The sequence below is a fragment of the Sciurus carolinensis genome, chromosome 7 (genome assembly GCF_902686445.1).
Source record: "Sciurus carolinensis chromosome 7, mSciCar1.2, whole genome shotgun sequence".
Lineage (NCBI taxonomy): Eukaryota > Metazoa > Chordata > Mammalia > Rodentia > Sciuridae > Sciurus > Sciurus carolinensis.
In genome coordinates, this window is record NC_062219.1 from 115,897,311 (window position 1) to 115,921,415 (window position 24,105).

General features: G+C 38.2%; 1 protein-coding gene across 3 annotated transcripts in view; it reads left to right on the top strand.

Moving 5' to 3' along the window:
* Kif6 (kinesin family member 6) overlaps positions 1–24,105 on the top strand; it is a 392,117-nt gene that overhangs the window by 149,154 nt on the left and 218,858 nt on the right. For all 3 annotated transcript variants that reach the window (XM_047559645.1, XM_047559644.1, XM_047559646.1), the window contains one exon: positions 860–963. In XM_047559645.1, the coding sequence (XP_047415601.1) occupies positions 860–963 (104 nt within the window). The remainder of the gene's footprint in view (positions 1–859; positions 964–24,105) is intronic.

The following is a 24,105-nucleotide window of genomic DNA, read 5'->3' on the forward strand; positions in this document are numbered from 1 at the left end:
TACCATATATTATTTACAGGTACATCCATATATATGGGGTAAATGTATGAAAATATACAAGGAAATGATATCCCCTAATGCTAATTATTGTGATCACCCCAGGGAGGACAGAAGGGAATAGGAATAGCAGGTCCACTTACATCAGTAATGTTTTATTTGTTAAAAATTAATTCTAGGGGCTGGGGTTGTGGCTCAGTGCTAGAACACTTGCCTGGCATGTGTGAGGCACTGGGTTCCATTCTCAGAACCATATATAAATAAAATAAAGGTTCATTGACAACTAAAAAGTATTTTTTAAAAAAATAATTCTAAGTCAGGTGTGGTGGTGCACACCTGTAATCACAGCTACTCAGGAGACTAAGGCAGGAGGATCACAAGTTCAAGGCTACCCTTAGCAATTTAGGGAGGTCCCTTATCTGAAAATAAAAAATAAAAGGGACTGGGGATGTAGGTAGCTCAGTGTTAAGGTGCCCCTGGTTTTAATCCCTAGTACCAAATAATAACAATAATAATAGTTATTATTATTTTACAACTACTTGATAAAATATTAAGATTTACAACTATTAAAATGTCAGGGGAAGGAGAAGCCCTGGGGTCCTAATTAGAATAAGATATATTCCATGCTTGTATAATTATATCAAAATGAATTCAACTGTCATGTATAACTAAAAAACTGATAAAATGAATAAATAAAAAATATAACAAAGCTGACTGATAGGTACAGGGATGCCTTTTAGATCATTCTCTAACCATTTTTGTATCCATAAAATAGGTCATAATTCTAAAAGATGTATGCTCTCTGCCACCAGGTCACCTTAATGAGAAATTGACATTTACTCTCCCTCGTTGCCTTTCATAGATGATTATACGCCTTCAAAAGGAAATCCAGGAACTGAAGGATGAACTGGCCATTGTCACTGGGGAGCAGAGGACAGAGGCACTCACAGAAGCAGAGCTCCTGCAGTAAGCCTGCAGACTTTTTTCTTTTTCTCGAACAGTGAAAGTTTGTGTTAACTTCTTTGTTGGCCTTAACATTACAAATTCACCTCAGAGCATGACGGTCTCCTGGGACAGTCTGAGATCGCATTTAGGCGCCAGTTAAGAGTGGCGGCTTTCCATGAAAAGCTGCATGAGGCTGCCAGTGTTTTGCCGCCTGGGCTTTGAGCAAGTAAAGAACGGGCATGGAGAGGATGGGAATATCTTTCTCATGCCAGTTGCAGAACAGGGGCTGTGTAACAGTCATGCAGTTTAAAACCCACACCCCAGACGCTAAAGCTGTGGATCTCAGATCTGAGAGAAGTTCAAGAAACCTCCTTTGTATTAAACTGCATCTTGCTGCAAGCACCAATTTATCCCATGCCAAAGTAAGCTTTCTCCTTTAATAAATAGATGGCCCATATATTATAGTTCAAACACTCAAACTGGGAATGAAAGCAGGTATTCAGGGTTTGTGCAAGCATGGCATCTTCTAGAGCCTTTAGATTTGTGGCCATATGGCATATCAGTGGCATGCTGGGGCTCTCATTCTCTCTGATCATAAGCCACCATGGTTGTTTTCTGTCCTGCTTATTAAGCATTTGTGCAGTGATAATAATGGACCAGGCTTAGAGCAGTGACATTCTCTATTCCCAAATAAGAACTAGAACCACACAAGATTTTTTCTAAAGATAAACTGTCTTTTTACCTAGTTTTCCCTCAACAGAGAAAATGCTAAGTAAAAAGACCATACCTATAATACCAGCCACTCAGTAGACTGAGGCAGGAAGATCACAAGTTGCCAGGCTGGGGAACTTAGCGAGACCCTGTTTCAAAATAAAAAAATAAAGAAGGGCCTGGGCTGTAGCTCTGCTAGAGGATTTGCCTAGAATGTGCCAGGCCCTGAGTTCAATCCCCAGTACTGGGAGAGAAAAAGAATGCAGTGGTTTCCCTTAAAGTTGTACAGCTGCCCACGAGGTATGGCTTAAACTTGAAAAGCACTCAGCAAGCTTTCTGTCCTCCAGGAAGGAGAGTGTTTCCTAATTGGAGAACACTGTGAACACTGAGTTTAATAGTAGGATAGGTACCTGCAAAACTGCTCCATGGCAGATTAGCAATTAAAGGGTAATATATTGCCAAAAATTCACCTTTTTAAGAATTTCATATCACTCCTTGAAGTAGCTTGGGATGTCCTTCACAGAATATTCTTTTTATTGTTAGTTCTTTTTAGGTATATATGACAGTAGGATATGTATATGTATGTTGTAGGTAGACACAATACCTTCATTTTTTTAATTTATATGTAGTGCTCAGGGTTGAACCCAGTGCCTCACATGTGCTAAGCGAGCATTCTCTTGCGGAACCACAACCCCAGTCCCAGTAGAATCCATTTTGATATAATTATACAAGCATATATATATCTTATTCTAATTGGGACCCCAGATTCATGGATGTGCATGATGGTAAGATTCACTGGGGTGTATTCATATATAAAATACATAGGAAAGCTATCTCAGATTCTTCATTCCCCTTTGTCTAATCCACTGAGCTTATGTTCTTCCTGTTCCTTTCTTATTATGGGTTAGCTTCTGCATATCAGAGAAAACATTTGACCATTGGTTTTTGGGGATTGGCTTATTTCACTTAGCATGGTGCTCTCCAGTTCTATCCATTTACCAGTAAATGTCATAAAGTCATTCTTCTCAATGATTGAGTAATATTCCATATTTTGTATTAATACTACATTTTCTTTATCCATTCATCTGTTGAATGGCACCTAAGTTGGCTCCTATAGCTTAACTATTGTGAATTGTGCTGCTATAAACATTAGTTTGGCTGTGTCACTGTAGTATACTGATTTGAAGTCCTTTGGACATTTACCAAGGAGTAGGATAACTGAGTCAAAGGATGGTTCCATTCCAAGTTTTTCAAGAGTGTTTGTACCAGTTTGCATTCCCACCAGCAATGTAGAAGTGTATCCTTTTCCCCACATCCTCACCAACGTTTATTGTTACTTGGATTCTTGATAATTGCCACTCCGACTAGAGTGAAATGAAATCTCAGTGTAGTTTTAATTTGCATTTCTGATTACTAGAGGTGTTGAACATTTTTTTTCACATATTTTTTGACTGTTCATATTTCTTCTTTTGATTAAGTGTCTGTTCCATTCCTTTGTCCATTTATTGAATAGGTTATTTGGTTTTTTATTGTTAAGATTTTTGAGTTATTTGTATATCCTGGAAATTAACACCCTGTCTGAGGTACATGTGGCAAAGATTTTCTCCCATTCTGTAGGCTCTCCATGTTTTTGATTTTTCTCCTTTGCTGTGGAGAAGCTTTCTAATTTGATACCATTCCATTTATTGGTTCTCAATTTTACTTCTTGCACTTTAGGAGTCAGTTCCTAAGCCAATGTTGGAATTTTGGGCCTACATTTTCTTTTAGTAGGTACAGGGTCTCTGGTCTAATTTCTAGATCTTTGATTCACTTTGAGTTCAGTTTTGAGCAGGATGAGAGATAGGAGTTCAATTTCATTCTGCTACATATGGATTCCCAGTTTTCCCAGCACTATTTGTTGAAGAGGCTGTGTTTTCTCCAATGCATGTTTATGGCGCCTTTGTCTACTATAAGACTATTTTTATGTGGGTTTGTCTCTGTGTCTTCTATTCTGTTCCATTGGTCTTCATGTCTGTTTTGGTGCCAATATCACACCATTTTTGTAACTATAGCTCCGTAGTATAATTTAAGATCTGGTATTGTGATGCCTCCTGCTTCACTTTTCTGACCAAGGATTGCTTTGGCTATTCTGGGCCTCTTATTTTTCTAAATGAATTTAACGACCCCCTTTTCTATTTCTATGAAGAACATCACTGAAAATTTCGTAGGAATTATAGCACTTTTGGTAGTATGGCCATTTTGACAATATTAATTCTGCCTATGCAAGAACATGGGAGATCTTTCCATCTTCTCAGGTTTTTTTAAATTTCTTTCCTTGATGTTCTGTAGTTTTCATTGTAGAGGTCTTCCACATCTTTTATTGGATTGATTCCCAAGTTTTGTTTTTGTTTTTCCTTGAGGCTATTGCAAATGGGATAGTTTTCCTAATTTCTCTTTCAGTTGATTCATTGTTGGTAGATAGAAATGCAATTGATTTATGGGTATTAATTTTTTATCCTGCTACTTTGCTGAATTTATTTATGAGTTCTAGAAAATTTTTGGTGGAGTTTTTTGGGTCTTCTAAGTATAGGTTCATGTTGTTGAGAAACAGTTTGAGTTATTCTTTTTCTATTCATATCCATTTAATTTATTTCTTTCAATGGCTTGTTCTGGCTAGAGATTCAAGGACTGTGTTCCATAGAAGTGGTGAAAGTGGGCATCCCTGTCTTGTTCCTGGTTTTAGAAGGGATGTTTTCAGTTTTTCTCCATTTAGAATGATGTTGACTTTGGGTTTAGCATAGATAGCTTTTACAATGTTAATGTATGTTCCTTCTATCCCTAGTTTTACTAGTGTTTTAAACATGAATGGATGCTGTATTTTTTTAAATGCTTTTCTCTGCATCTATTGAAATAATCAAATGTTTTTTATCTTTAAATCTATTGATGTGATGAATTACGTTTATTGATTCCTATACGTTGAACCAAACTTGCATCCCTGGGATGAAACCCACTTGATCACGGTGCACTGTCTTTTTAATATATGTTTTTGTATGTGATTTGCCAGGATTTTATTGAGAATTTTTGCATCTATGTTCATCAAGGATATTGGTCTGAAGCTTTCTTTCCTTGATGTGTCTTTGTCTGGTTTGGGTATCCGAGTGATACTAGCTTCATAGAATGAGTTTAAAAGAGTTCCCTTCTTTTCCATTTCATGGAATAATATGAGAAGGATTGGTGTTAGTTCTTCTTTTTAAAGGTCTGGTAGAACTTGGTCCTGGGCTTTTCTTTGTTGGTAGGCTTTTATGGCATCTTCAATTTTATTACTTGCAATTGATTTGTTTAAATTTTCTATATCCTCTGGTTCAATTCAGGTAAGTCATATGTCTCTAGGAGTTTGTCAATGACTTCTAGATTTTCTAGCTTATTGGAATATAAATTTTCAAAATAGTTTCTGATAATCCTCTGTATTTTAGTAGTGTCTGTGGTGACCTTCCTTTTTCATCATGGATTCTAATAACTTGAGTATTTTCCCCCTCCTTCTTTTGGTTAGGTTGGCTAAGAGTTTATCAATTTTGTATGTTTCAAAGAACGAATTTTTAGTTTTGTTGATTTTTTTATCTCAATTTTGTTGATTTTAGCTCTGATTTTAATTATTTCCTGTCTTCTATGCATTTTGGTGTTGATATGTTCTTTGAAAAGGGCCTTGATAGATTATTTATTTGGTGTCTTTCTGTTTTTTTCATGAATGAGTTCAATGCAATGAACTTTCCTCTTAGAACTGCCTTCATAATGTCCCAGAAATTTTCTTACGTTGTATCACTTTCCTCATTTACCTCCAAGTATTTTTTATTTCATGCTTGATTTCTTCTATCCATTTATCATTCGATAGTATATTACTTAGTCTCCAGGTGTTAGAATAGTTTCTATTTTTTATTTTATCAACAGTTTCTAATTTTATTCCATTTATGGTCTGATACAGTACAAGGTATTATCTGTTTTTTGTATTTGCTAAAAGCTGTTTTATGACCTAAAATATGGTCTATTTTAGAAAATGATCCTTGTGCTTCTGAAAAGAAAATGTAGTCAGTCATTGATGGATGAAATACTCTATATATGTCTGTTAAGTCTAAATTATTAATTATATTTTTTAATTCTGCAGCTTCTTTATTTAGCTTTTGTTTGGAAGATCTATCCAGTGATGAGAAAGGTGTGTTAAGCCACCCAGTATTATTGTGTTGTGGTCTATTTGATTCTTTTTTTTAAATTCATATTTATTGTAAACAAATGGGTTACTTCTTGTTTCTCTGTACATGAAGTAGAGGCATACCGTTTTTGTAATCACACATTTACCTAGGGTAATAGTTTTTGATTCATTCTGTTATTCCCCCCCCCCCTTATCCCTCTATACAGTCCCTGTAAGGGAATTTCCACGGAACCACCCAGACACGGGAAATCACATAAGGTAGTTTATTAAGCAATCACAGTGTCTCCCTGCAGGGTAAGAGAGAAAATGAGAGGAAAAGAGAAAGGAAAAGAAAGGGCACGCGCTAGAGAGAGCAGAAAGCCAGGAGGATAGAGAAGAGTGAGTAGGACAGACAGAAGAAGAATGGGGAAAAAATGGCGGGGAAGCTATAGTAAACAGTTGAATTCTGCTGGGCTAACAGGGGACCAGTATCAGAGAAGGATACTTGCAAGCTGACTGATGAACCAATAGCTAGCTAGGATGTTCACAGATTGACAGGTGTTTGGGAGGCGGGTAAAATGACTGCACCTGATGGGCGGGGGAGCAGCTTTATACATTACAGTCCCTCCTTCCTCCATTCTTGCACCCCTCACCCCCCATTATGTGGCATCATCCGCTTATCAGCGAGATCATTCATCCTTTAGTTTTTTGAGATTGGCTTATCTCACATAGCATGATATTCTCCAATTTCATCCATTTACCTGCAAATGCCATAATTTTATTATTTTTTATGACTGAGTAATATTCCATTGTATATATATACCACAGTTTCTTTATCCATTCATCAATTGAAGGACATCTAGGTTGGTTCCACAGTCTGGCTATTGTGAATTGAGCATCTATGAACATTGTTGTGACGGTATCTCTGTAGTATGCTGATTTTAAGTCCTTTGGGTATAGGTCAAGGAGTGGGATAGCTGGGTCAAATGGTGGTTCCATTCCAAGTTTTCTAAGGAATCTCCACACTGCTTTCCAGAGTGGCTGCACTAATTTGCAGCCCCACCAGCAATGTATGAGTGTACCTTTCTCCCCACATCCTCGCCAACACCTGTTGTTGCTTGTATTCTTGATAATCGCCATTCTAATTGGGGTGAGATGGAATCTTAGGGTGGTTTTGATTTGCATTTCTCTCATTACTAAAGATGTTGAACATTTTTTCATATATCTGTTGATTGCTTGTAAGTCTTCTTCTCTGAAGTATCTGTTCATTTCCTTAGCCCATTTGTTGATTGGATTATTTGTATTCTTCGTGTAGAGTTTTTTGAGTTCTTTATACATTCTGGAAATTAGTGCTCTATCTGAAGTATGCGTGGCAAAGATTTTCTCCCACTCTGTAGATTTTCTCTTCACATTGCTGATAGTTTCCTTGGCTGAGAGAAAGCTACTTAGTTTGAATCTATCCCAGGTATTGATTCTTGCTTTTATTTCTTGTGCTATGGGAGTTCTGTTAAGGAGGTCTGATCCTCTGCCAACAAGTTGAAGATTTGGACCTACTTTTTCTTCTATAAGATGCAGGGTCTCTAGTCTGATTTCAAGGTCCTTGATCCATTTTGAGTTGGTTTTTGTGCAGGGTGAGATATAGGGTTTTAGTTTCATTCTGTTGCATATGGATTTCTAGTTTTCCCAGCACCATTTGTTGAAGAGGCTATCTTTTCTCCATTGCATATTTTTGGCCCCTTTGTCTAGTATGAGAAAATTGTATTTATTTGGGTTTGTGTCCGTGTCCTCTATTCTGTACCATTGATTTACCTGCCTATTTTGGTACCAATACCATGCCATTTTTGTTACTGTTGCTTTGTAGTATAGTTGAAGGTCTGGTATTGTGATACCCACTGCTTCACTCTTCCTGCTAAGGATTGCTTTAGCTATTCTGGGTTTTTTATTCTTCCAGATGAATTTCATAATTGCTTGCTCTATTTCTGTAAGGTACATCTTTGGGATTTTAATTGGAATTACATTGAATCTGTATAGCACTTTTGGTAGTATGGCCATTTTGACAATATTAATTCTTCCTATCCAAGAACATGGGAGATCTTTCCATCTTCTAAGGTTTTCTTTAATTTCTTTCTGTAGTGTTCTGTAGTTCTCATTGTAGAGGTCTTTCACCTCTTTTGTGAGATTGATTCCCAAGTATTTTATTTTTTTCGATGCTATTGTGAATGGGGTAGTTTTCCTAATTTCTCTTTCTGAAGATTCATTACTTATGTGTAAAAATGCATTGGATTTATGAGCATTGATCTTATATCTGCTACATTACTGAATTCACGTATGAGTTCTAAAAGTTTTCTGGTGGAATTTCCTGGTTCCTCTAAATATATAATCATGTCATCAGCAAATAGGGATAGTTTGAGTTCTTCTTCTCCTATTCATATCCTTTAATTTCCTTGATCTGTCTAATTGCTCTAGCTAGACTTTCAAGGACAATGTTGAATAGAAGTGGTAAAAGAGGGTATCCCTGCCCTTTTCCAGTTTTTAGGGGGAATGCTTTCAGTTTTTCACCATTTAGAATGATATTGGCCATAGGCTTAGCATAGATGGCCTTTACAATGTAAAGGAACGTTCCCACTATCCCTATTTTTTCTAGTGTTTTGAGCATGAAGGGATGCTGTATTTTATCAAATGCTTTTTCTGCATCTATCAAAATAATCATGTGATTCTTGACTTTTAAGTTGGTTGATATGGTGAATTACATTTATTGATTTCGGAATGTTGAACCAACCCTGCATCCCTGGGATAAAACCCACTTGATCGTGGTGCACTATCTTTTTAATATATTTTTATATGTGATTTACTAAGATTTTGTTGAGAATTTTTGCATCAATGTTCATTAAGGATATTGGTCTGAAATTTTCTTTCCTCCATGTGTCTCTGATTTAGATATCAGGGTGATATTGGCTTCATAGAGTGAGTTTAGGAGGGCTCCCTCCTCTTCTATTTCATAAAATACTTTGAGAAGTATTGGAATGAGCTCTTCTTTAAAGTATGTAGAACTCGGCTGAGAACCCATCTGGTCCCAGACTTTTCTTTGTTGGTAGACTTTTGATGACTTCTTCTATTTCATTACTAAAATTGATCTATTTAAATTCTGTATGTCCTCCTGGTTCAGTTTAGGTAATTCATATGTCTCTAGAAACCTGTTGATGTCTTCAAAATTTTCTATTTTGTTGGAGTATAGATTTTCAAAATAGCTTCTAACTATGTTTTGTATTTCAGTCGTGTCTGTTGTGATATTTCCTTGTTTATTCCGAATTTTAGTAATTTGGGTTTTCTCTCTCCTTCTCTTTGTTAGTGTAGCTAAGGGTTTATCAATTTTGTTTATTTTTTCAAAGAACAACTATTTATTTTGTCAATTTTTTCGATTGTTTCTTTTGTTTCAATTTCATTGATTTCAGCTCTGATTTTAACTATTTCCTGTCTTCTACTACTTTTGGTTTTGCTCTGTTCTTCTTTTTCTAGGGCTTTGAGCTCTAGTTTTAGGTCGTTTATTTGTTGAGTTTTTCTTCTTTTATTGAATGCACTCCATGAAATAAATTTTCCTCTAAGTACTGCTTTCATAGTGTCCCAGAGATTTTGATATGATGTTTCTTGGTTCACATTTACCTCTAAGAATTTTTTAATTTCCTTCTTGATGTCTTCTGTTTTCCATTCATCATACAATGGTGTATTATTTAATCTCCAGGTGTTGGAGTAGTTTCTGTTTTTTACTCTGTCATTTATTTCTAATTTCAATCCATTATGATCTGATAGAATACAAGGTAGTATCTCTATCTTCTTGTACTTGCTAACATTAGCTTTGTGGCATAAAATATACTCTATTTTAGAGAAGGATCCATGTGCTGCTGAGAAGAAAATATATTCACTCTTTGTTGGATGGTATATTCTATTAATGTTTGTTAAGTCTAAATTATTGATTGTGTTATTGAGATCTGTGATTTCTTTGTTCAATTTTTGTTTGGAGGATCTGTCCAGTGGTGAGAGAGGTGTGTTAAAATCACCTAGTATTATTGTGTTGTGGTCTATTTGATTTCTGGCATTTAGAATGATTTGTTTGACGTATATGGATGAGCCACTGTTTGGGGCATAGATATTTAAGATTGTTATGTCTTGCTGATTTATGCTTCCCTTAAGTATATGAAATGTCCTTCTTTATCCCTTCTGACTAACTTTGGCTTGAAGTCCACATTATCTTATATGAAGATGGATACTCGACTTTTTTGCTGTGTCCATGTGCGTGGTAGGTTTTTTCCCATCCTTTCACCTTTAGTCTGTGTGTATCTCTTTCTATGAGATGAGTCTCTTGCAGGCAGCAAATTGTTGGATCTTTCTTTTTAATCCAATCTGTCAGTCTATGTCTTTTGATTGATGAGTTCACGCCATTAACATTCAGGGTTATTATTGAGATATGATTTGTATTCCCGGTCATTTGGTTCATATTTAAAATTTTATTTATTTATTTATTTTTTGACACATTTGGTTCCTCCTTTATTTGACAGTTCCTTCAGGGTAATTCCTCCCTTTGCTGATATGCTTCTTTGTTTTTTATCTCTTCCTCATGAAATATTTTGCTGAGAATGTTCTGTAATGCTGGCTTTCTTTTTGTAAATTCTTTTAGCTTTTGTTTATCATGGAAGGATTTTATTTTGTTGTCAAATCTGAAGGTAAGTTTTGCTGGGTATAAGATTCTTGGTTGGCATCTGTTTTCTTTTAGGGCTTGAAAAATGTTCCAGGCCCTTCTAGCTTTTAGGGTCTGGATTGAAAAATTTGCTAATATCCGTATTGGTTTCCCCCTGAATGTCATTTGGTTCTTTTCTCTCACAGCCTTTAAAATTCTGTCTTTATTTTGTATGTTAGGTATTTTCATTATAATGTGCCTTGGTGTGAGTCTATTGTAATTTTGTATATTTGGGTTCCTATGAGCCTCTTGTACTTGATTTTCCATTTCATTCTTCAGATCTGGGAAATTTTCCGATATTATTTCATCGAATAGATTATTCATTCCCTTGGCTGTTTTTCTAAGCCTTCCTCAATCCCAGTAATTCTCAAATTTGGCCTTTTCGTGATATCCCATAATTCTTATAGATTCTGTTCATGATTTCTTACCATCTTCTCTGTTTGTTCAACTTTGTTTTCAAGATTAAATATTTTGTCTTCAATATCTGAGGTTCTGTCTTCCAGGTGTTCTATCCTATTGGCTATGCTTTCTATGGAGTTTTTAATTTGGTTTATTGTTTCCTTCATTTCAAGGATTTCTGTTTGGTTTTTTTTCAGTATCTCTAACTCTTTATTGAAATGATCTTTTGCTTCCTGTATTTGCTCTTTTAACTGTCAATTGGTGCGATCATTCAGTGCCTGCATTTGCTCTTTCATCATCATTCAATGCCTGCATTTGCTCTTTCATTTCCTCGTTTCCTTCCCTGATCGTTTTAATTATGTACATTCTGAACTCCCTTTCTGTCATTTCTTCTGCCATGCTGTCATTGGATTTTATTGCTATACCATCTAGGTTTGTTTGGGACATTTTCTTCCCTTGTTTTCTCATATTGCTCAGGTATCTACCCCTCTGGTAGTGAAAATCTGGGATATTTCAGATTTCCTCTATTGACTATTTTCTCTGTAGATTTCCAATAACTCACCTCTTAGCCTTCAGTAGCCTGAAGTCTTGGAGGAACTTGATAATGTGGTGCTCCACTAGGAAGCTGCCCCTCTAGGGGTGGTGGCCTTCAGGTGGGGTATATTCCTTGTCAGTGGGCAGAGGCACCTCCACTTGTTGACTGATGGTCAGTCAAAGGGGGACTAGACTGCAGACTGGGGCACCTCTGATCTGGTCTGTGTCTCTGGTTTTACTGCCCTGGTGGGAAAGCCTCACCCAGCGGGGAAGATTTACCCGGTGGGGAAGTTTAGCTGGGCAGCTCTCCTCTGAGAAGTTCTCTTCAGTCCAGAACTACCACCTGGACTGGGAAGCCCTCCTTTGCAATGTTCCCAGGGGTCCTGAGCTACTACCTGGGCTGGGGAGCCTGGCCCTGCAAAGGATTCCCTCACTGAGCGGCCCTCTTCTGCTATGTTCCCTGGGGACCGGAGCTACCACCTGGGCCTCGGACCCTCCCTTTGCATCGAAACCTCTTGCTGTGCAGTCCTCCTCTGCAATGCTCCTGGTTGACTGGGTTCTCGGCTCCAGCAGGGGAGTCTCTCTGGGCCACTCTACTCCACAAAGTTCCCTGCGTTTCGGGACTACTGCCCCATCCGGGGAGCCAGCCCAGTGGGAGAGATTCACCCGGTGGCTCTGAGTTGGTCCCGAGTCTCTCACCTTCTCTTCTTGACTCCCCAGTCTGTCAAAGGTTCTCTAGTCTCCTGTAGGTGTCTCAGGAAGGGAGCTGCCCTTCCAATGATGATGGCCACACCCTCAGGAATAATTCAAAATGCCTGCACCAGGCTATAAAGAAGCCTCTGGCTAGCTCCGCGAAGCAGGTGGGCTGGCTGTCTGCTGGCTTGCTCCGCGATGGAACAAACCTCGGTGTCGTGGTTAGGCGGGTTCGCTCAGTGATGGTGTCTGTCTTTGGCCTGGTGGTTGGGCAGGTTGGCTGCCTGTCGCCTAACTCTTGCAAGACAGGCGGGGTTGGGTGCCCGCCTGCTACCTCCACGATGCAGGCAGCCTGACTCACCCGCCAGCTCGCTCCACGACTGCGACCGACCAGTGATGGCGCCATCCTGGGTACAGGGGTCAGGCGGGGTTGTTCAGTGATGGCGCCAACCTGGGTGCCGTCTATTTGATCCTTGATGTTGAAAAGGTTTTGTTTCATGTACACAGATGCTCTAGTACTTGGGACATAAGTATTTACAATCATTTCCTATTGTTATATGATTCCCTTAAGCAGCGTGAATGACCTTTTTTGTCTCTTCTGATTAACTTTTGCTTGAAGTCCACTTTCTCTGTTATTCTTTAAGAACACTAACCTGAAAATTCCTTCACTGCAATGCCCCTTTCCCCTCAAAGAAAGGAATTGCCTCTTATTATTTTTGAAAATAACTCTTCAGAATTTTGATCTTCAAGTCATGCTCCAGCCAGAAAAACAAAGTTACTCCCAACCTTTCAACAAAAGGAATCCAGTATAATAAATTAAGTGCACCAAAGATGGTATTGCTGAGAAACCCAACAGGTAGTGACGCAGTGCTCCAGAATCAGTAATGGCAGATCCCACACCCCTAGAACTGGAGGGACAGCCAGACAAGGTGATATTACTAAGACCCGAGAGCCGAGGCTCACAGGTAGGAGTGAGACCCTGGTGAGTGCTCCCAGGCAGGGGTACTGACCACTGAAGAACCGCAGGTGCTATCTGACCCATCATCCAGAGGACAGTCCTCGCATCTGCCCCATCCACCTCCCAGTCTTCCATCAGTTTCTTCCATTGACTAAATTTACCCAGAAGCCAGTTATTAAAGAAGTCAGGGAGCTAGGTGTGGTGGCACATTCCTGTAATCCCAGCAGCCGAGGAGGCTGAGACAGAAGGATCTTGAGTTCAAATCCAGCCTCAGCAAAAGTGAGGCACTAAGCAACTCAGTGAGACCCTGTCTCTAAAGAAAATACAAAATAGGGTTGGGGATGTGGCTCAGTGGTCAGGTGTCCCTGAGTTCAATCTCTGGTACCTCCCCCCCCAGCAAAATGAGAAGTAAGGGAATAGTTCTCTGTGATACAGAGTTGAAAAGGGAAAAGGCAGAAATTGGCTCTTGGATGCATCATATCAATAAGTGTATCCATAAATTGTTCTCTCATTCCTATGTATCCTGTATGTTGCATAGGAGGCCCGGGTTAAAGGTAAGATTCTCAGTGTGATTTCTATTGTCAGACTACATTTGTGCTGTACCAAATCTAGAATTATAGAACCAATAGAAGCACATGAATCTCTAACTATGCCTCAAATCAAGAAGGGAATTTATCCAGGGACTAGAGGCTTTGAGGAATTCCTGAGATAGTGAAAGGTGGGCTCAAAATGAGCAAGAGGAAAGGCTTGATGAAGACACAGGTGCACCCCAGCAAAGGTTCTCTAGCAGTGGTAGAACGCTGGAGCAGGAGGGGCTGGGAATAGCCAAGGAGCCTTTGGCGGGTCTGTTGTGGTGGAAGCACTTTGTCCTATGAGCCCCTGTGCACGCCTCCTTCCCAGCGCTTAAGATGGGGAAATCAGAAAGGGCCCTGACAGAGAGGAACTAAATCATTGCTGCAGAGCAGCAGCTATCTTCAGCTCTGCCCGCTCTGCTTCTCACTGAAAACAATAAAGAACACAAGCACCCTCAGCTGCGTCAGCCCCTTGTTCAAGACTGACTAGCCAAGATGAGATAGCTGAGAGTCTAGCAGAGATGAGCTCACCGTAGGAATGACAGAACAGACGTGAATTGCCAACACAGTGAGAAAGACAAGGACAGGAGGGAGTCACAGCTTGCAGGGGCACAGACTAAGCTTCATAAGAAGAATGAGTGATGGCTTCAGAAAAATAAAATATGGTATTACATTCATGAAACGAGAGCAGGATCTTGATTTGTATGAAACAGAAACCAAAAGAGATCTTAGGGAAAAAGTTGTTGTCAATAAGAAATTAATGAATGATTTAGTTGCAGAATGAAAACCCTGATGGGCAAATAGATGTGTTAGTAAGATCAGGACTGAGGAATTCTTCCAGAGCATAAGATAAAAAGATAAGAAGAAGGTTTTGTTTTTGTTTTTGCAGTATTGGGGACTGACCCCAGAAGCACTCTGCCACTGAGCTACATCCCCAGCCCTTTTTTTTTTTTTTTTTTTTTTTTTTGGAGACAGAGTCTTACTGTGTTGCCCAGACTGGTCTCAAACTCTGGATCTTCCTAAGCACTTCCCAGGGATAAAAATAAGTTTAAAAGAAAAGACTCACAGAGAATATCTCTCAATTTACCAACATCTAATAAATAGAAGTTGCAACTTTATTTTTTAGAAAGAGATAATGCAAGGGAGCCAATAGTTAATGAATATCTAAGAATTTCCTAGAACTAAAGCAAACAAACAAAAAAGATATAAGACTTCAGAATGAGTTACTATGATGAGTGCTATGATGCACAGTCATGGTGGAGAAAACTTTTTAAAAACCCAGAATTTGATTTACAGCATAGTTCTCATCAGCAGTTCTGGAAACAAGAATGTCTAGTGCTAACAAAAAGCAAAACCAAAAACACTTTAAATGTATTTTTCTAGATCTAGCCAGAATTATATTCAAATGTAAGCATGAAAACAAAACATTTTACAGACATATAAACTTCCAGATTGAAAGATTACCACCCTGGGTCCTTTCTCCAAGAACTACCACACATTATTCTTTAGCAGAAAGAAATATACAATGAAGTATAAGAAGCGTTAAAACAAGCAAGTTTTGTTATATCTTCTTTTTGATACTTAATATTGCTATTTATTAACTTGCCACGATTCCATGTATGAATTTTCCTGTTTAAGGTATTGAAAATATTCAGATGTTTCATTCAAGGGCATTTGGGAGGGAAGAGTGAAGAGAAATAAAACTGATAATAGACTAAAACCTGAGGGACTCTGAGTTCTTGGACTGATTTCTGTTGATCCATAGATAATAAATACATGAATATCAATCTGAACAGATCCCAGGTAGACAATATGTAGGGTAGCCATTAGTTTTGTGTGCAAATAGTTCATTCATTCTCTCATCATTTATTATTCATGTTGCATTCACAAAACTACCATTGGCCCTAAAAGGAACACAAAGATAGAACCTAGATCCCACTCTCGAGGGACTCAGTTTGGTGGTGGTAACATGCATGAGCACAGGTAATGAGAACACAATATATAAGCATCTTGAGAAGGTACCAACAAAACAGTGAAAATGCAGAGGTAGCAATGATTGTTTTTGAGCTCAGGAATCATGTGAAAGTAGTTCAAGTGCTACTAAATAAACTTCAGTAATTTCCATGAAATGGCTGTTCTGCTGTCAAGAGTAAGGAGCTGTATAACTTTGTGCCTTAGTGATTCCTGATCAGCTGTTAGGCAGAAGGAATGTTGCAAACCACATCCACCCTGACAAAGCAGAACAGGTTTCCAACAATCCAGGTACTTTGTGCTTATTCACACTGACTGTGCGAATTATTTAGATAAGTGTTTTGTTCTTATTGTTTTTATTATATTCTTGTTGAATTTTGCTTTGCCATAATTAGATATTAGCACAACCCAGTTTTTAACAGATTAAGGAGTCCTTTATCATTATGGGGTCCTCCCATAGCACCCCTCTCCAGGTAGAGTGGTAGGAATAGGGCAGTGGTGTGGGGAGAAGTGTCCACAGCTTGGTAGGATAGCGTGGCAGGGACACCCTAACTCTTGGCCATTTCTCTGTTCTGCTGATCCCTGGGCTTATGCTGCCTGGCAGGCAGAGGGCATTCCTGTCAGGGAGTCTCTGAAGGAAGTCAGAAAGCAGATCTGTCTTAGATATGGTATTCTATGTAATATCACTGGGCAGTTTAGAGACGTCTGATCTCTAGCCCTATCAAATTTTTGAACCATTTCCCAGCATTTCAGTTCTTAATGTAAATATTTGTTGCATTGACTTGGATGCTCTAATTAAAGAGGATTTCAGATGTCAACTTCCAGTTGTTGTGATATTTTTAGCTTACATTTTTTTTTTTTTTTTGTCTTGAGTAAATTTGAAAAGAGACAGCTGGGTGAAGGCCAAAGAGCCAACTTAATGTTTACACCAAACTTCTTGGGTGAAGATTTGATTATGACTGATTCTCTAAACATGTAACATCTTTGTTCTTCATGTAACATAATAAGCCTATGGATCTTTGACTCAGATGAAAGTTTTATTCCACTAAGTGAATGGAATATTTTTTGTATTGCAACTATTGACTTCTGAGTTGAAACTGAATCATATCCCATAAGCTCAAGTTTTCCCAAAGTGTCTGGGTACCTCCAAATATCTGAATTCTTTTCTAACAGAAAAAAAAAAAGATCTTCATACAAATCAATAATCATTCACTCTGAATTTATTGAGTAAATACTAGATGCTAATAATTTTAATAGGTGTTTTGAGGGGGGATTGGAGTATAAAACACAAAATATTATAAGAAATTGCAGTCTTATTGGGGAAATCTCACACACACAGATATACACATATATACACATAATTACGCACATGTATACATAAAATAGAACAATAGAATTTACTGGTATAAAGAAAAATGGATACTAAGAATTTTAAAACTTTAATTCTAGGCCCAGTTCTACCTAATTAGTTTTTTTAATGATTCCTTAGACAGAAGTTGCCTTATGTGTAAAGTGAAAGAGTTGAACCAAATGATATATTTATGCTAGCAATATCTATGATATATAACTGCTTTTAAATTGAGTGTCAGTTTATTACACATGGTTTAATTGTTTACTCACTATGATAATAAAAAACTAAATCATTATGTAAGAATTTGAAAATAAGGAAAGTCATTACCGATTTTAACCATGGAGTAAGCCAATTGAGCCTTAAGAAATTCTAAGAAGGAGGCACCATTCTAACAATGGTGCTGAGAAGGAATGAGGGGGCGTGTGGAGGGGGCACAGGGGCTGCAGGATAGCAGGAGACCTGCATGGAGGTTTGCATACAGCAAGCACTGACTAACAGTGATCTGGATTGAAACTGACCTGGCAGGAACCTGAGGTTCTCATCAAGGAATTGAAGAATAGGATTAGACATGTACATGGTGACTTCATGATGGGTTATGAATACCATATGTAGAGGAGCTACTATTTTATTTAATGGCGAGTGAGAAACTTATGTACAAAATTCCACATGCATTCATAGTTAGAACTCTCAGGAAAATAGGGACAGAAAGAAGCTCTCAAAGTAATAATTGACAGTGAAAAAAAGCCTCTTTCTTTTTAAAACTGGAAACAATACAAGGATGTCCTTTGTCATCATTTTTATTCCTTATCATTCTGAAGGATCTAGAGCATTATGGGAAGAAAAATAAATAAAACATATAAACATGATTTCTATATAGAAGACACCAAATAGCATACAAAAAGTTATTTGAACTAGTAAAATGAGCTTATCAAAGTTATAGGATACAAAGTCAACATACAAACTCAATTGAATTTCTCAATAAAAACAATGAGCAATTGAAATTTGAAATAAAACACTGCATTAGAAAAGTGCATGGTTGACAGCAGCATGAATAAGCATAAAATTCTTAGTGCTAAATCCAACAGAAGAAATACAATACTTGTACACTTAAAACTATAGAACATTGGTGAGAAAAAATATTTAAAACAACATTGATAGATGTATCATGTTCATGGTTGGGTTATTTAGAACATCAGTTCTCTCCAAATTGATCTGTAGGTATAATGCAGTTCCAACCAAAATTCCAGCAAGCTTCTTCTTGTGTGTGGAGACTGAGAAACTGATTCTAAAATTTTCATGAATGCAAAGGCCCTAGCTAAAACAACTTTGTGAGAGAACAATCCGTACCTTACATTATGTACAAATTCTTTGAACTGGGTCATAGAAATAAATGTAAAACTTAAAATATAAAGCTTATCAAAGAAAAGAGAAAATCTTTGTGACCTTAAATTAGTCAAAGATTTCTTAGAATATAAAAACCATAAATCATCCAAAAAAAGTGGGGATGGGTAGACACAGTGGTAGGGCAGTAACCTAGCACACAGGAAGCCCTGGATTCAATTCCCAGCACTGAAAAGAAAAGGAAAAAAAAAAAAAAAGATAATTTGGACTTCAACAAAATTTAAAACATCTGCTTTTTGAAAACTTTTAAAGCAATGTATTTTTATTTTAAAATTTTATTTTAACAACATATCTGATAAAGGACTTATATCCAGAATACTTACAAAATCATCAAATTAAATAATAAGAAAACACACAATAAAAATGTGGACAAGGGGGTTTCAAGATGGTGGACTAGAGGGCGGCTGCATTTCATGTTGCTCCAGGACACAGGAGTCAAAAGAGGAGATAGTGAGAGAATTGGGACCAACTAAAAGCCGCCGGGTGAGTCTCTCCCGTTGGGGAGGCGACCCGGATTGGGCAGTAGTCCCGGAACGCAGGGAAATTTGTGAAGTAGAGTTGCCCAGCGAGACACCCCTCCCCGCACTGGAGCGGTAAACACGGACCACTGGGAACATCGTAGAGGTGGCTGCTCAGCACAGCGCTTGGACTCGGAGCAACCACTGGGGCTCCGGGTGGCTGCCTGAGGAGGAGCTGCGTGGCAAGCTGTTTGGACTCAGAGCGACCACTTCTGAACACCGGGGAGCTGCCCGGAGGAAGAGGAGGAGCACGGCGGGTTGCTTGGTCTAGGAGTGACTGCATCAGAGCTCCGGGTGGCTGCTCAGAGGAGGAGGTGAGTGATGAGTTGTTTGGACTCAAAGCGACCGTTCCTGAACGCCGGTGGCCTGCCTGGAGGAGGAACGCGGCGGGTCGCTTGGTCTTGGAGTGACCGCTCCTGAACACTGGGGGGCTACCCCGAGGAGGAGGAGGAACAGCACGGGTCACTTGGACTCGGAGTGACTGCCTAGGGCTACGGGCAGTTGGCGGGAGGAGGAGATGCGAAGTGAGTTGCTTGGACTCCTAGTGACTGCGTCAGAACACCGGGTGGCTGTCTGGGGGAAGAGGTGTGTGGCAAGTCTCTGGGACTCGGAGCTATTGTACGGGGCTCCAGGTGGCGGCTCAGAGGAGGGGCCACATAGCCAGGTGATAGGTGCAGAGCAGGGTCCCCCGACCTAGACGGCTACTTGCTGGAAGAGCCGCACAGAGACACGCCTAGGGGCAGAGCGAAGTTTTCAGGACTGTGGGCAGATTCTCTGAGGAGAGGCAGCCTAAGGAGACTCGTCTGCGAAGGGTGAGGCTCCCAGGCCCGGGAGGTAGGTCCTGGCCCCTGGGAACGTTGCAGAGGAAGGCAGCCCAGCCCAAGCGGTAGTTGTAGATTGAGGGGAACCTCTAGGAGGGGAACTGACCAGCAAGACCTCCCCACCAGGTGAGTCTTCCCTGCCAGGTGAGGTTTTCCCACAAGGATGGTAAAACCAGAGACATGGGCACAAACAGGCCTTGCCTCAGCCCGCAGTCTAGTTCCCCTTTGGATGACCATTGGTCAACAAGTGGAGGCACCTCTGCCCACTGGCAGGGAATATACCCCACCTGAGGGTCACCACCCCTGGAGAGGCAGCTTCCTTGTGGAGCAAAGCATTATCAACTTCCTCCAAGACTTCAGGCTACTGAAGGATAAGAGGGGATATACTAGCAATCTTCAGGGATATTATAAGTTAATAGAGGAAATCTGAAATATCTTAATGACCCACTGATCCTGAACAATATGAGAAAACAAGGGAAGAAAATGCCCCAAACAAATCTAGATGTTACATCAATAAAATCCAATGACAGCATGGCAGAAGAAATGACAGAAAGGGAGTTCAGAATGTACATAATTAAAATGATCAGAGAAGCAAACGATGAGATGAAAGAGCAAATGCAGGCATTGAATGATGAGATGAAAGAGCAAATGCAGGCATTGAATGATCGCACCAATCGACAGTTAAAAGAGCAAATACAGGAAGCAAAAGATCATTTCAATAAAGAGTTAGAGATATTGAAAAAAAACCAAACAGAAATCCTTGAAATGAAGGAAACAATAAACCAAATTAAGAACTCCATAGAAAGCATAACCCATAGGATAGAACAGCTGGAAGACAGAACCTCAGATATTGAAGACAAAATATTTAACCTTGAAAACAAAGTTGAACAAACAGAGAAGATGGTAAGAAATCATGAACAGAATCTCCAAGAACTATGGGATATCATGAAAAGGCCAAATTTGAGAATTATTGGAATTGAGGAAGGCTTAGAGAAACAAACCAAAGGAATGAATAATCTATTCAATGAAATAATATCAGAAAATTTCCCAAATCTGAAGAATGAAATGGAAAATCAAGTTCAAGAGACTTTTAGGACTCCAAATACACAAAATTACAACAGACCCACACCAAGGCACATTATAATGAAAATACCTAACATACAAAATAAAGACAGAATTTTAAAGGCTGTGAGAGAAAAGAACCAAATGACATTCAGGGGGAAACCAATATGGATATCAGCAGATTTTTCAATCCAGACCCTAAAAGCTAGAAGGGCCTGGAACAACATTTTTCAAGCTCTTAAAGAAAATGGATGCCAACCAAGAATCTTATACCCAGCAAAACTTACCTTCAAATTTGATGATGAAATAAAATCATTCCATGATAAACAAAAGCTAAAAGAATTTACAAAAAGAAAGCCAGCATTACAGAACATTCTCAGCAAAATATTCCATGAGGAAGAGATAATACACAAAGAAGCAAATCAGCAAAGGGAGGAAATATCCTAAAGGAACTGTCAAATAAAGGAGGAACCAAGTTGTGTCAAAAAATAAATAAATATATAAAATTTTAAAAATGAACCAAATGACCATAATACAAATCATATCTCAATAATAACCCTGAATGTTAATGGCGTGAATTCATCAATCAAAAGACATAGACTGGCAGATTTGATTAAAAAAAAAGATCCAACAATATGTTGCCTGCAAGAGACTCACCTCATAGAAAGAGATACCCATAGACTAAAGGTGAAAGGATGGGGAAAAACATACCATGCACATGGACTCAGCAAAAAAGCTGGAGTATCCATCCTCATTTCAGGTAATGTGGACTTCAAGCCAAAGTTAGTCAGAAGGGATAAAGAAGAACATTTCATACTGCTTAAGGGAAGCATAAATCAGCAAGATATAACAATCATAAACATCTATGCCCCAACAGTGGCTCATCCATGTATGTCAAACAAATCCTTCTCAATTTTAGAAACCAAATAGACCATAACACAATAATACTAGGTGATTTTAACACACCTCTCTCACCACTGGACAGATCTTCAAAACAAAAATTGAACAAAGAAACCATAGATCTCAATAACACAATCAATAATTTGGACTTAAAAGACATTTATAGAATATACCATCCAACCAAGAGCAAATACACTTTCTTCTCAGCAGCACATGGATCCTTCTCTAAAATAGACCATATATTATGCCCCAAAGCTAAAGTTAGCAAATACAAGAAAATAGAGACACTACCTTGTATTCTATCAGATCATAATGGATTGAAGTTAGAAATAAATGAAAGAGTAAAAAACAGAAACTACTCCAACACCTGGAGATTAAACAATATGCTATTATATGATGAATGGATAACAGAAGACATCAAAAAGGAAATTAAAAAATTCTTAGAGGTCAATGAGAACAAAGAAACATCATATCAAAATGTCTGGGACACTATGAAAGCAGTACTTAGAGGAAAATTTATTTCATGGAGCGCATTCAATAAAAGAAGTAAAACTCAACAAATAAACGACCTAATACTACAGCTCAAAGCCCTAGAAAAAGAAGAACAGACCAACACCAAAAGTAGTAGAAGACAGGAAATAGTTAAACTGAGAGCTGAAATCCACGAAATTGAAACAAAAGAAACAATACAAAAAATTGACAAAATAAATAGTTGGTTCTTCGAAAAAATAAACAAAATTGATAAACCTTTAGCCACACTAACAAAGAGAAGACGAGAGAAAACCCAAATAACTAAAATTCAGAATGAACAAGGAAATATCACAACAGACACGATTGAATTACAAAACATAATTAGAAGCTATTTTGAGAATCTATACTCCAACAAAATAGAAAATTTCGAAGACATCAACAGGTTTCTAGAGACATATGAATTGCCTAAACTGAACGAGGAGGACATACACAATTTAAATAGACCAATTTCAAGTAATGAAATAGAAGAAGTCATCAAAAGCCTGCCAACACAGAAAGTCCAGGACCAGGTGGGTTCTCAGCCGAGTTCTACAAAACCTTTAAAGAAGAGCTCATTTCAATACTTCTCAAAGTATTCCATAAAATAGAAGAGGAGGGAACCCTCCCAAACTCATTCTATGAAGCCAATATTACCCTGATACCTAAACCAGACAGAGACACATCGAAGAAAGAAAATTTCAGACCAGTATCCTTAATGAACATCGATGCAAAAATTCTCAACAAAATTTTAGCAAATCGCATACAAAAACATATTAAAAAGATAGTGCACCATGATCAAGTGGGTTTCATCCCAGGGATGCAAGGTTGGTTCAACATCAGGAAATCAATAAATGCAATTCACCATATCAATAGACTTAAAGTCAAGAATCACATGATTATTTCAATAGATGCATAAAAAGCATTTGATAAAATATAGCACCCCTTCATGCTCAAAACACTAGAAAAAATAGGGATAGTGGGAACATTCCTTAACATTGTAAAGGCCATCTATGCTAAACCCATGGCTAATATCATTCTAAATGGTGAAAAACTGAAAGCATTCCCCCTAAAAACTGGAACAATGCCCTCTTTCACCACTTCTATTCAATATCGTCCTTGAAACTCTAGCCAGAGCAATTAGACAGACCAAAGAAATTAAAGGGATACAAATAGGAAAAGAAGAACTCAAACTATCACTATTTGCTGATGATATGATTATATACTTAGAGGAACCAGGAAATTCCACCAGAAAACTATTAGAACTCATAAGTGAATTCAGTAAAGTAGCGGGATATAAGATCAATGCACATAAATCTAATGCATTTTTATACATAAGTAATGAATCTTCAGAAAGAGAAATTAGGAAAACTACCCCATTTACAGTAGCATCGAAAAAAATAAAATACTTGGGAATCAATCTCACAAAAGAGGTGAAAGACCTCTACAATGAAAACTACAGAACTCTAAAGAAAGAAATGAAAGAAAACCTTAGAAGATGGAAAGATCTCCCATGTTCTTGGATAGGAAGAATTAATATTGTCAAAATGACTATACTTCCAAAAGTGCTATACAGATTCAATGCAATTCCAATTAAAATCCCAATGATGTACCTTACAGAAATAGAGCAAGCAATTATGAAATTCATCTGGAAGAATAAAAAACCCAGAATAGCTAAAGCAATCCTTGGCAGAAAGAGTGAAGCAGGGGATATCACAATACCAGATCTTCAACTCTACTACAAAGCAATAGTAACAAAAACAGCATGGTATTGGTACCAAAATAGAAAGGTGGCTCAATGGTACAGAATAGAGGACACGGACACAAACCCAAATAAATACAATTTTCTCATACTAGACAAAGGGGCCAAA